Genomic DNA, 13,873 nt, shown 5'->3' with positions numbered 1-13,873 from the left:
TGCTCCACCTCACGTGCATGCGCGCACACTACACACTGCAGAAGACTTCGTAGCTCTGAGAATATCTAGAAAATGTACAGTGGACGTTTGTGCAGAAATAACTGCTGCAGCTCCTCCAGACCAACAGAGGTTTCCCGTGTCTTGTGAAGTGACGGGGCTCCGCAGCGAGAAACGTTATCGTCTCGGACCGGGTGCCGGTGTCTCCCTCCGGCCGCGGTCGGGAGGCTGAAGCAGGAAAAGCCAGCTGGTCAGCTAACATTACTGCCAAGCAGGTGAAATATAGAGTGATATTGTGGTTTTAGCTGACGTGTGTCGCCTCACTGTTTTGAGCGATGCTCGTTCATGTCTATTTAGAGCGGGCAAGCGCGAGCTCGATGCTGACTTTCGTTGACTTAACGGCCACAGCTGTTGCTGTTAACAAGCATTTCTGATTCTTACAAACAGTCCCTTTAAGAAAAGTGCTCCCTTCTCTTAAAATACACAGCAGGCAGCCCTCGTGAGACTATTTTAAGAGAAGTGCTCCCTTTCCACAGAAAGTAAGACATTTCAATTTGACATATTTAACATAAAGTACTAACCTTAACATTTCACATAGTTGCACTTAATACCTCTTGTAACAAAGCCCATTACTGCATTTGACCATATAAACATAACATGTAATGTATTTTATCAACACACATTGAATTTACTTTATATTGCATTCCTATTTATCTGGTAAATTGTGTTCATCAGCCCTTTAATGTGCCTATGGATATATATATATAAAAACAGATTAATTTTCTCAAATAAAAAGGGACTATACACCATCTTTGAGGCTTTACAAATAGTATTACATTTTATTAATATATTTTCATAAAACAAGTTTAAGACTGTATCAAAAACTCAGTAAAAACATTAGATTTTTAACCATTTTTTCTTATGGTGATATCAGATATGAAATGTACATAATTCACATATTGTAGTGGTTTCTTTGTTCCCCATCATATTGAGATAATGCATTATTTTTTTTTGTGATGGGCAGGTAAACGTTCTTTTGTACCCTCACAAACTATAAAGTCATTTTTTTCCATGATTGTGATCATAAATCTAGACATACAATTAAAAAATAAAATTATTTCCCACTCTGGCCCTCCCTTTCCTGACTACTAGGTTTACTGATAAAACACTAACATTATGGAGTTGTTTAATTTCACAGGCACACAATTATGTACATCCCCTTGTCCCCATGCCTCATCTGAACTGACAACAGGCAGTGCACTAAACATAACAGTGCAACACCTAGAGGCAGAGCAGTGATAATACAGTACTCTAAGCCCACCCACCCCTCATACCAACAAAACCAACTGAATAAAAGACAGTGGATCCACCTCATTGACTATGTCTCCATTAACTAGGACTATGTCGCTGTGAACCACAGCATTCCACTGGCCCCTTCGTTATTGTCGTAGCAACCCCACGTGGTCTGCCTTGTGACCACAGACATCACCTTGGCAACAGCAAAACCAGTCATCTCACAGGCAGGTTCAGTGGCACACACACATTAACAAAAGAAAAAAAAAAAAGTCATTATTTGTTTTGTAACTTAATTAGGCTACATCTACAACAGGCGTGATCAGTGTAATGTCCTTTGTGATCAAGTACCAGAGGAATCTCAGTCATGTGGTGACTTCAAGGATACAAAAAGAAAAAATCTTTTTCTCCTTATTGGACTACCACTTACTGCGTTCATTTCTGCGCAAGACACATAGTGCAAGGTTTAACAAGAATTTGCATAAGTGCAAGGTTTGCATGTTATTGTCAAGAGGGAGCAAAGCATAGGAGAGAAGAGGGAGAGATCAAAGTCTAAGAAACAAACAGATTTTTGTGTAAATAAAGTGTTTCATGCTTTCAGTTTGGCTTTTAGTGTTTCATTCCCCTCTAGAAATAACAGGTGCAAAATCTTAGTAAACCTAGCCGAAGGACAGATAAGAGTGATATAGAACTCATAAAGATTAACATTGTGAGGGGGAGCCTCAAGTCTGTTGTCATGGTGACACCTGCTCAAAGGCCCTGTGGGCTTCAGTCTTTCCTGCTTCTTTATTACTTTCTATACAATAGAAATAGTACATCATTGAAGAAAAAATTGACTCTTCTTGGCAAAAAAAAACCAGACAAAAAAAGAATATGCAAGAAGTCAAAAGCAGATCTGAAGGACAACAAAAAAAAGAGTGCTGGAATTACAAACTGTTCCCCGTCCATTTGCCCTGTGCCAGTAGTAGAATTGTACGATAGTGTCTTATCCATGATGGTCAAATATGTGGGTATGGTTGCCTGCTCCTCTATAAAGTCAAAGCCATCTCATTGAACACATGTAAAAGTACTCCTGTAGTAGTTTTCAACAAGCATCCCTACATTGCACTTGCTTTCCAAACTGAAAGCTCTAGTATGCGTTAGGGAGGCACGTAGGGAGGTGGTGACCTGTATGAGGTCATGTTCTTGGGGCGAGACCCTTTGCCCTCTATGGGGACAGTAAATGGTGGTGGGGGCTGGTAAGGAGGTGCATTAGGATCATCATCTTGATAAACTGAATACTCCTCCAGCAGATCCTGGTTAAGCAGGGTACTGTGGGGGCCAGACATGTTTGGGTACTCTGGAGGGGGAAGTGGGGGCTTTTCCTCCTGAAGGATAAGAGGGATGCTGGAGGACGGGGGTGACTTGGAATCATCCAACTCATCTGCAAATATTATGGGGACTCCTTTCTTGATGAAAGTGGCCTGCTCCTCTATGGTCATCTTCCCTTTGCGCTTCTTGCGGTAGCAGACCATGGCAATGATCCCGGCTATGAGCAGCAGGGCAGCTACCACTACAGCGGGAATGACGGTGTGTAGGTAAACATCGTCGCTGCTCCTGCGACCTGTCCCTGGTGAAGGTGTCGCTGTAGGAAGAACAGGCATCGGCACCTCTCCCGGTGGGATGAACGTGTAGCTCTGACATTTATTGGTGCCACGAATGGAGATGTTAATGGGTTTGAAATCAGGCTCCATGGCTTTGATGAAGGCCAGTTTAGGCGTCCCTTGGGGATCAGAGATCCTGCTGCTGAGAACTGTGATCTGGTCCTTTGGACAAGAACTCTGCTGGAGACTGTTATTGGTCCATTCGACCACAATGGAGCCTCTAGTGATGCTTCTCAAGGTTACTGTGCTGCTGTTGCGATCACCGAGGGCATAAGCTAACTTTTTGGTCAAAAGAATCTTCTTATGGACGTCAGTGCTTAACGTTTTGGGGTCACCGTGGAAACGAGCAGCAAACACAACGGATGGTTTGTCATTAGTAGACCAACGGTTGACTTGAACCTCAAATGCATCCATGATGCTACTCCCACCCTTATCAGTGGCCAACATGAAGTACTCGTGTTTCCCCTCATGCTGCTCCTCTGGGAGGCCGTACAAAAGCTGGATAGTGCTGTTGAACTGTATCCAAGAGGTTTCACTCACTGCTTCTTTGGGGGTCTTCTTCAAAGTCAAACGCAGCTTATCGGTAGTACCATCCTCCTTGTCATAGAACGTATCGGGAGGAATCTTAACCTCGAAGTATGTGCCAACCCATGCATTCACCTGATCAATGGGATTTTTGATCTCTGGGTTTTGATTCAAAGACTCTGGAGTCAAAGTGAGAGGAGGGGTGCGTTTGGGTGGTTTAGGTGTGGTGGATTTGGGTTCCTGGGGGGCTGGGGTGGTGGTTTTGATTTTCTTGGGTTTCCTGGTGGAAGTGGGTCTGGGTTTTTTGGTGGTGCTTGGTGGTGTTGGCAAAGCAGTGGCCTCCACAATTGTAGGCCTGGTCATGGTGGGCTGAATAGGGATGGTGCTTGTAGTTCCTAGTACTCTTGTGGGTTGGGGAGGTCCAAACACAGGTGTGTGGGCTATCTGATCTCTGACCCTCATAGTGGGCTTCACTGGAAGAGGCAAAGGACCCCGGATAGGTGGAGCAGAACTTTCCGTTGCCGGGGCAATAGAGGGCGAAGTTGGCGTGGGAACAACACGTACGGGGGGCTCTGCGTGAGTAGTCGGAGGAAGCAGGGAGGGCACTGGAGTAGGAGTATTGTACAACTGCCGTCTGACCCGTTTCACTCCATGGGGCTTTTTGTTGACAATGTGCCAGCCAACCACTGGGTATCCAAGCCTAGCTGACATAGTCCCATCCTTTGCTGAGGATTGGACGCTGCTAATGTCAGGGATACTGCCCTGGTCAAGGGCACATCCCAGTTTCCATGACAGTAGGGCCCCATTTTCCACCACCTTCTTGGCATTCCCTGGTCCAGCCATGAAAGCAGACATGTCAAATAAGCGGTTATTGACAACAGGGACCACCCTCATGTGCTCCAGGGTCACATGAGAGAATTTTCTCATAATGCCCAGTAAGTTGACCCTCTGTTCAGCAACCATCTTTGTCAAGTCAGCATCCAAGATGACAGTGAGGACAGTGACAAGCTCCTCAGAGCCACAGGTGAAAGGCTGGATGCCACTGATATCAGACTGCAGAGTGAGCAGGGCTGGCTCAGTGTCTGCCCGTTCTTCTGGGTACACTTCAATAGAGAAGACCGTACTGGGGAACACTTGGCTGCCAGTCTTCTCAATTATCTCCTCTCCAGACACCAAGATATGATACACACCTTTATCCTGCTCCAGGGCCAAGCCTCTCAGAATGCAGCTTTCTTTGTCCCAATATAGCCAGGAGGGTAAAGTCTCCTTTCCCATTTCAGTGAGCTACAGGAGGAAAAAGAGAAACACTATTACCGTTTTGTACTACTGGGATACTTCTTAGATATAAGTTAAGTCAGAAAAGGAAAAAAGTCATTACTTATTTCATTAAGTGATAATTCACCCCAAAATGAATTATGACTGGCCATTAAAAGTTACCAGGATCCAAGTGATGTCTTAAAAATGACTTAGTTTGACTAGGAATTTTATAATATGAAACAGAGAAAAGCATGTAAATATTGGCAACTGTGAAGTTGTAACTACAAACTGGTTGGTAATTAGTAAACGATGAATCAATTAACATACATATAAGTCTGTATTTAACGGTTTAATATTGCCCAAGTTGCCAGTGAAACGGGAACAAGAAAAACCAAACAGAATAGATGAATGCAAAACGTTCACATATCTACAGTTAAAGCAGAAATGCTTTCACTATCTCCCCAACCCCCTTCATATTCCATTCAGTTTATCAAATCTCGCCAAATATGAACAGGAAGCAGAGCGAGCTTCTATTCATGATAACTATGCGAGTCATCACTCTTCATTTTGAGTTATTACTGTATGACAGGATATCATTCTGCATCACCACTCGGGCCAATAATAATCTCATCTCATTCATAAATCTGACTGGAACAAATTGCACCAAAGTCAACTTCAATCAGCAGTGATACAGTAATCAAAACTGAAGGGATAAATACTATATATTATGCATTTAAACAGACAAACAAAATACTGTAGTCCCCATAAGAGACATAAAACAATAAAAGGATAGGTAATGTTAACACCCATCCTCTGTGATACTCGTTTTTCATTCATTCATCATACTTAAGTTCAAAAATGATACTGGGTTGGGTCTATTTAAACTAATAAAAAAGGAACCTCCCAAATAAAAAGGAGAAAAAAAGTACAACAACAAAGTCCTCCCATACTCCCCATTTGATATTCTGAGTCTCTTTTTTCAACACAAATGCTGTTCTCATTGACTGATTAATTAAGATCTCATTAAATTAATGTTAAATAATTATTTCTCACATAAAATCAATAGATTTCTCAACATTTATTTTTTCCGATTATGTCTAATCTTCAGGTTACTTACATGGACATTGCAGGTTGCGTTGGCAGGTCCTGGCGGAACCTTCAACTGAAACACCTGGCCTACGATTGCAGAGGAGTCAGGGATGCCGGTGTGAACTCCCCCATTCTTTGCAGAAGAATCTGGGATAGCTGTAGGCGGCGCCTCACCAACTGAAGATGCTGCAGCCTGGAGCTCAGAGAGCACAGAGGACTGCATAGAAGCCTCTAGTTCGACAGATATCATCTCCACCAGTGTCTCTTGCTGTTCTGGCACGGTGCCCTGGGCCATGGTCACCAGAAGCCCTATTACCAGAGGGATAGTCCTACACGAAAGAAGCCTGCTCCTCCCAGCATCCCCACAGCTCATGTCTTTTCGTTTATAGTGCATAGCAATAGGCCTTTGGGCTGCCCAACAGATGTCTATGAACCACTTAAGAGGCCACATGCACTGACGTCAGTCTGATGATATGCTTGTGGGTCAGACTCCCTAGTTATTGGCTATGCTCACAGATGCAGTGGTTTCTCTTTGTTGTCCTCTGTGATCCATGAAGAGATCTTTGGCAGCCTGTTAGACAGCCATGTCAGCCAGCTATGTGAGAAAACAAAAAGACAAAAAACAAAAATGAGTCTGACAAAGTGAGAAGAAAAAAACATCAGTGCAAACATACAAATAGTATAACCACTTACACAGTAAAGTTCATGCTGCTACCAATTCATACTGATCACAACACATCTTCCCACCCAAATACTACCAACACAGTTTGTACACTGTATTGCATGCTACAACTGTGTCATGCATTTCACACACAAGCTTTAAAATTGTCTATGGTGCTATAGTAGTTTATGATATGAATATTATGTCTAAAGCTTTTATTGTGAAAGGTGAGAACAGAAGGATTGGTTCTGGTATGCACTGCCTTTGTCAAGGTTGAAAGGAGTAATAAAGTTTTGTTTGGACTACGGAGCCTCCAGTTGTTGTCTTTTAATCCTATCCTAAATATAAGCGCAACTCAACCCGTTCAGCACAACATGATTGGTTGATGCCTTTTTTTGCGGTGCCAAAGCTCAGAAAAATCAACCTTGTTGGGAAAACAAATATGCCACTTTTTCACCACGTAAATATTCGCGTTCTGTGTTAAAGTATCCATGACAAAAATCACAGTTCAGAAAACAACATATTGAGCTGCGAATCAATCGCATGAAAAAAAACGCCCCTGATGTGTAAAGGCCTTAATACTACATAAAAAAAATAGCTGACAAAATGAACACTACCTGATACTGCAACAAACATTTGCTGTGTCCGAAATCACTCCATTTACCATCGAACACACTATATTTACTAGGTTGGCAAACATTCGACTCCACGATTGAACAAAATTGTCTCAGAAGCGCGAGATTCACCAATGAGGTATAGAAATTCCTTTAATTATTGACAGTTGATTGAAAGCAATATTTTAATAATGCATTTCATTTGTTACTGACTTTTTTTCTTATACAGCAAAACTAGTTTTTGGTGTTTGTAATTAGAGAGAAAGAAGGAGGGAGGGAGACAGTCTCATTTGAACCTCCATGTCTCTTATATAAGTACTAGTGAATGAGTGAAGGACGGAGTGATTTTGGACACAGCATTTGTCTTCCCAGAATAATTTACAGGCCAACTGGGGTAATATTTGGAATTAATAAATCACCACACTAACACTGGCTGAAAATGCTGATCCCAAAATGCATGCAATTAGTTATTTGTGCCAACAGAATAAACTATATTTCCATTTTCTATTTAGATTCTACACATGTAGTTTCGAAGTAATAAACATTATTAGAAAAAGGACACATTGATCTCCTGCTGATCTTCACTTCTCTGTCATGGCATTTTCAGTAATAGCGATTCTCACGAGATGCATGAGTGTCAAAGGTTGTTTGTCTTGGTTGTAAGTTTTAATTAGGTGCCCTGGGGGTTGGAATTAGAGTCTCCATTGTGCTGACCCAGCCAACCTCAATCCTGTAGCACTCAGAAACAGGCAGGACGGTCATCCAATTGCCTGGAATCCTAATGCCTGACTGACACAAGGCTGTTACGTCAACTTATACAAAATATTGTCTCTTCTAAACTGCCCCAAACCCAGAAATCTTCTTACAGTGGGAATTAGTAAAATACATGTCATTCACTGGCCAACATTTTGATCCAACAACCTGCGTCATGAAATCAGTCAATTTATACAAAACCCATCTTTCAAAGAATGGTTTATGCTGTTTGAAACTCACCCCCACAATATTTGGATGATTCATACAAGAAGCAGCCAGTAAAAGAGGGCTGCGCTGCGATAAGATAGGGATCTCGTGGGAACAAATACAAATGGTTCCATCACCAAATGTACATGTATTTACCCTAATACAGGCAGGAACAGACGCTCAACCTCATTGTTTTGGAATAAGCTATAAAATCTAATGAACATAATGAGAGGTAGTCATTATTAAAATCAACCATGCACACAAATGCATGGTCTTCCAGTAAACTACCTCCTCCTGTAGCAAATAAAGCTAAGCTTCCAGAAGATTAGTTTGCTTCTCTCACTCATCCACTTGCTTTCTCTCTCTCTCTTTCTCTCTCTCACACTTTCTAGTCAGACAATTGATCGTATACATTCTTTTAACCTGAATAACATGAAAATAATACTTTCACTGCTGCCCTGATGTCTGACATTCAAACATCTGTTCCTGTGAGAAATTACATCAGGTACCGAAAAAACAAAGGGCAAAATCCATAACATTTTCATTCATTCTTAGTTCCCAGTGTCTGAAGCTGTTTTTTTTAACCTTTAAAACCCATTTAATAAGGCTCATTTGCAATTCATGTATTCTAAAAGGCAGCTTATTAAACAGTTGAGTGACTGTATTCTCCCTGCTGAATGAGGCAAAAAGATTCTCAATAGAAAACATTGTTGCAGGTGGTGGGAGTGATCAGACGCTCTGTGGGAATTCGCGGTAATGGTCGGAAATTCTGCAAAGTCTGTACAGACCTCTAATTTTATATCATATGTTGCAAAGGACAAGAATTAAACCTGCAGTAGGCAAAATGTTTTGGCATCATTGGGCAAAACATCCATAATAATCTTTCAGCATATTGTAATTCAAGTGTTCTGAGAGATAACTAGACTTTTGCAGCTCCTCATGGCTCTGTTTTCAGGCTTTAAAAAAAACTAGCCTGTGACCGGAGACTCTGGCCAATCACAGGTCATTTCTGAGAGAGAGAGAACATTCCTATTGGCTGTTCAATCAACGGCGGCAGCTGTCAATCACTCGCGAAATCCGATCAAAATAAGCAGCGCTGATCAAATATGAATCAATATTCTGTTACTGTGATGCCTATTTCTCGCCGCTAATGTTTTCGGAAACATCTTGTAGTGTACTGTTCAGCTGTGAAATGAGAAAGTTTGCTCCAGATGGTGGGCGGTGCTTGGTATTTTTTTAGTTATTTAGTTTAATTATTAGTTTTCTTTTTTTAAAAACATTGGCCTCAGATCTCATGAGGCAATTTTATTTTTATAAAGGCCGTAATCTCAAGGGACTAACAAAAACAGACAGTCTTCTGCAATTGTGTGTTGACTCATAATACAAATTATGCCAACACATACTGAATCACTTTATTCTTATTTTACCAAAGATGACTCAGTTTTTGCAAAAGTCAATAAAAAAAACCAATCAACTACATTATTATAAATCGTGTAGTTCAAATTAATATTCAGCCTTCTGTTAATCTGCCAAATTCATACCACTACTACACACAGCTACTTTTGCAACTTAGGTTTCTGTGGATTCAAGTACAGTCTCCCTCTTTTTTTTTTTAAAGAACTGCCCACCTTATTCTGATCTGATCATACAATTGTAAGAAGCCAGTATCTCGATAGTGGTGTACAGCTCAGCCAGTGCTATTGAGACAGGCCAACCCACTGCTTTTGCATTACAAAATGTATGATTCATCATTGGACAAAAACCTACATACTAAGGCAGCTACAGTCAGCTTTTTGTTTGCTGGGAAAATCAATTGTGTCAGTAGATCATCTACTGTCAGTGACTAATAAAAACATAAGCTAAAATATACAAGACAAAACAACTCAGACCATATTGTGTAATCTGTGTAAGCGGCTTTCAGTGTAAATGACTATGATTAATATCTACTGCGGGTATATGGTGTGGTGTTTCTGGCACAGAGGTGAACTGTTATGACTAGACTGCCAGCTGGGAAAACTAGAACATACAATCAATTCACATCCACAGGGCTCCTCCTGAACCCTCCACTATGCTGCAAGTAGTTTGGACGGATCAAAGAAATGACATAGAAATACAAAACATAAGATATATCAACAAGAACAGTCACTCTGAAACATGAAAAAGTAGTAACACTGGGTATCCGTTTTGCTAATGTGACATTTTGCCACCTACTCGCAAATAGGCGGAGAGAGTACCGAGTTATGTCTCACCTAACCCGTAAACCAGGTTGAGACACGCACCTTATCTGACATCTTTATTTCCTAGACAGAAACAAAACGCTAAGGAGTCTCTTTTACTTAAAGGCTGAATCTTCAATACAACACAATATGCCAGCTGAGTGTAAAGGCAAAACGTATTGCCTGATTCATCTATCAATGTGTGTTTATATGTAAAACACAAACATACACATGAAAATAGGTTTTATCCATAAGCTTAAGTTAATTCACAATGAGCACACCTAACCTCAGGCTGTTGCCACACACACACACACACACACACACATACGCGGGAAACAAAAAGCAACATCTGAGCATCAAAGTAAGCTCTCCACAATGTGGCCTAGATTCTATCACGTTCTCATTTCACAGTGTGCGAGTAATTCAGAATCCAATTCAAACAACATCTCATTAAGAAATATGAAACGTTTTAATATGTCGATTTGCAGCGTTCTAACACGCCGTTCACGCACAACAAAACAATATTGAAACGAATGTGCATAATAGAACATGAAATGAGGATGTGTCATTTGAGGAAAAGGCCAACAATCACAACATGGCTTAACAAGATGAAACCATATAGCCTGAGGCCTGTACTATGAAGAGAGTTCCACATACCCGGGGTATCTTCTCGTTATCTGGCTTAACTAACCTTAACAAACGCAATCCCACTAAGCGGTCCTACGACGCTGGTTATCAACTCGGTAAGTCAACCCAAGGTTTCTCAATCTGGTTATGGGCGGGTTCACATTAAAGGGTCGGTGTTTGCAGCATATGACTTATCACAAACATGGACAAGTCTACTGTCAACATAGTGTCATATTTTACAGAAGTGAAACACATAATTCAGAATAAAAGTAACACAGTTGAAGCTGCCAAATGCAGGAAGGACAGCCGGTAAAAGAAAAAATTACCGAAGTGTGAATGTGTAAATTAACAGAGTTATTACTTTAACAAAATAGTCAAAAGTAAGTTGTATTCGTCTAGATGGGGCAGTGATATTATAAACAGTTTTCACAATATGATGGATGAATAGATTACAGTTCATTATGGCCTTTGACAAGATTGTGGGGTGTATGACTATTTTAGCCTTCTTTCAGCTGCATCCCCGTCACCGGCGGTGTGAAACGGACTTCAGAACAAGTAAACAATAAATATAAAAACATAATTCAAAGCGGTAAGCACCCACAGCATACAGCCAGCTGTCCTTCCTGCATTTGTCAGTTAAAACTGTGTTGCTTTTAGCCTGGATCATGACTTTAACTTCTTCGAATTTGTGTAATATTATCATACAAGTTTTGATTGGTCTTTAGGTGGTGCTTTTATACAAGTTGATCTCTTATCTGGAACATGACCTGCTCCGGAGCAGATTAGGTGTTCAGCATAAGTTACCATGGCGATCTACCCCAGTAAAAAAAGTGAACCACCTTCGTAGGACGGAAAACCCAGGGTTAACCCTGAAGTTACCTCGCTAACGCCAAATCCTGCTTGATAGTAGGGGCCTCTGTTTGATAGGGTTGACTGTAAAAGCATTGAGTAGAACTACAAAAATAAAATGTGTATCATGTACTTCATCACCACCACTGTAAGAAGAGAGCACACAAAAGCCTATTTGTTGAAAAACACAACCTGCCTTAGTCACATTGCTAATGGAGGGGATAATTGTACCTCATTGTCATCATCATGACAATTTCCAACTAAGCCATCTTCCTAAAATATTTAAGACATGTAGTTTCAAAAGCCCAAATGCCAAAACAAAGATTCTATAAAAGTATTATTTATTTGGGAGATGTGTATAATGCGACTTAATTTCCCACTGAACACCTATTAAAACCTCATTGTTTTCACGACGAGCCCTTTTTATGCATGATAAACAGTACAATGACTCAAGCTTGAGTGTAGGTGATTTCTGCCCATTTCACAATGACACCTGCTCTACTGGGGGGGAGGGGCGGAGACGAAACCGTTTACAACCACGGTATCCATGCTTTCTGCAGTTCAACAGTAGTTAAAACTTGAAAACCATCAAAAATAATTAGGGCTCCGATGCACAGTGGCACTCAGGGCCAATTGAATTGACGTACCACATCCAGCAGCCTCTGGATAGTGCATGAGCTGAATAATAAACATATCCATAAGACAAGCTTGCTTTGCAATTGGATGTTTCCCTTGTGTTGCCCCTCCACACTGTTCAACCCAAGTAATGAAATATGTGGGGAGAAAACACAAACTCGGCCTTGGCTGAGTGAAAAGTCTAACCTGGCATGATGACCTGAGAGCAACTTCGTTTAATGCTCCAGGAAAACAAACTCTGTGCTGTCAATACCCCAGTGTTAGAGGAGTCAACAAATCTCTTTTGTGCATGAAATCAGAGGTGTCTAAAGCCTGAAGGAAGAGTAAAACAATGCCAACTCTCAACCTCTGCTCTGCAAAAGCTTTCCCAACAAGTGCCCACTTTTATCTGAAAATTAGTGGGTTGTCGTGCACATTAATTTCCAATTTAAAAGGATTGTGACATTACAAGCCACATGAGTCAAAGCAAACATAACATTAAAGCAAAAGCTACAGGAACTAACGTTAAACAAATTCATGCTAACTAACAGTAAGTTAAGCTACAGCAGCCCTTCCCAGTTTAAAACCACTAAAAAGATAAAATACCCTGTTAGAGGAGTCAACAAATCTCTTTTTGTGCATTTCCATTGAAATCAGAGGTATCTAAAGCATGAAGGAAGAGTAAAACAATGCCAACTCTCAATCTCTGCAAAACCTTCCCAACAAGTGCCCACTTTTATCTGAAGATTTGTTGGTTGTTGTGCACATTCATTTCCAGTTTATAATGATTGTGACATTACAAGCCACATGTGTTCCTAACTCGTTATATTATATGACAACATAAAGAAAAGCTACAGGAACTAACGTTAAAGATACCCTGTTAGAGGAGTCAACACATCTCTTTTTGTGCATGAAATGAGAGGTATCTAAAGCATAAAGGAAGAGTAAAACAATGCCAACTCTCAATCTCTGCTCTGCAAAGCTTTCCCAACAGGTGCCCACTTTTATCTGAAAATTGCACATTAATTCCCAGTTTGTAATGATTGTGAGATCACAAGCCACACATGTGCTCTAACTCGTTATATTATATGACAACATACGGTTAAAGCAAAAGCTACAGGAACTAACGTTAAACAAATGCAAGCTAACTAATGGTAAGTTAGGCTACACCAGCCCTTCCCTGTTTAAAACCACTAAAAAGATAAAACACCCTGTTAGGAGTCAACACATCTCTTTTTGTGCATGAAATGAGAGGTATCTAAAGCATGAAGGAAGAGTAAAACAATGCCAACTCTCAATCTCTGCTCTGCAAAGCTTCCCAACTTTTATCTGAAAATTAGATGCATCTGTTGTCGTGCACATTAATTCCCAGTTTATAATGATTGTGACAATACAAGCCACATGTGTTAAAGCAAACATAACATAAGGTTAAAGCAAAAGCTACAGGAACTAACGTTAAAAAAACCATGCTAACTAATAATAAGTTATGTTACACCAGCCCTTCCCAGTTTAAAACCACTAAAAAGA

The 13,873-nt window shown here is 40.7% G+C and overlaps 1 protein-coding gene across 4 annotated transcripts in view; it reads right to left on the bottom strand.

Moving 5' to 3' along the window:
- Positions 1–808: 808 nt before the first annotated feature.
- LOC141772718 (dystroglycan 1-like) overlaps positions 809–13,873 on the bottom strand; it is a 74,333-nt gene continuing 61,268 nt past the window's right edge. For all 4 annotated transcript variants that reach the window (XM_074644048.1, XM_074644047.1, XM_074644045.1 and 1 more), the window contains exons 2-3: positions 5,833–6,399; positions 809–4,742 (exon numbers count right to left, since the gene is read on the bottom strand). In XM_074644048.1, the coding sequence (XP_074500149.1) occupies positions 2,430–4,742; positions 5,833–6,255 (2,736 nt within the window). In that variant the 5' untranslated portion in view covers positions 6,256–6,399 and the 3' untranslated portion in view covers positions 809–2,429. The remainder of the gene's footprint in view (positions 4,743–5,832; positions 6,400–13,873) is intronic.

The sequence above is a fragment of the Sebastes fasciatus genome, chromosome 8 (assembly GCF_043250625.1).
Source record: "Sebastes fasciatus isolate fSebFas1 chromosome 8, fSebFas1.pri, whole genome shotgun sequence".
Taxonomy (NCBI): Eukaryota; Metazoa; Chordata; class Actinopteri; order Perciformes; family Sebastidae; genus Sebastes; species Sebastes fasciatus.
Note: the sequence above shows the minus strand (reverse complement) of the source record. Positions and strands in the feature narration are given on the sequence as shown.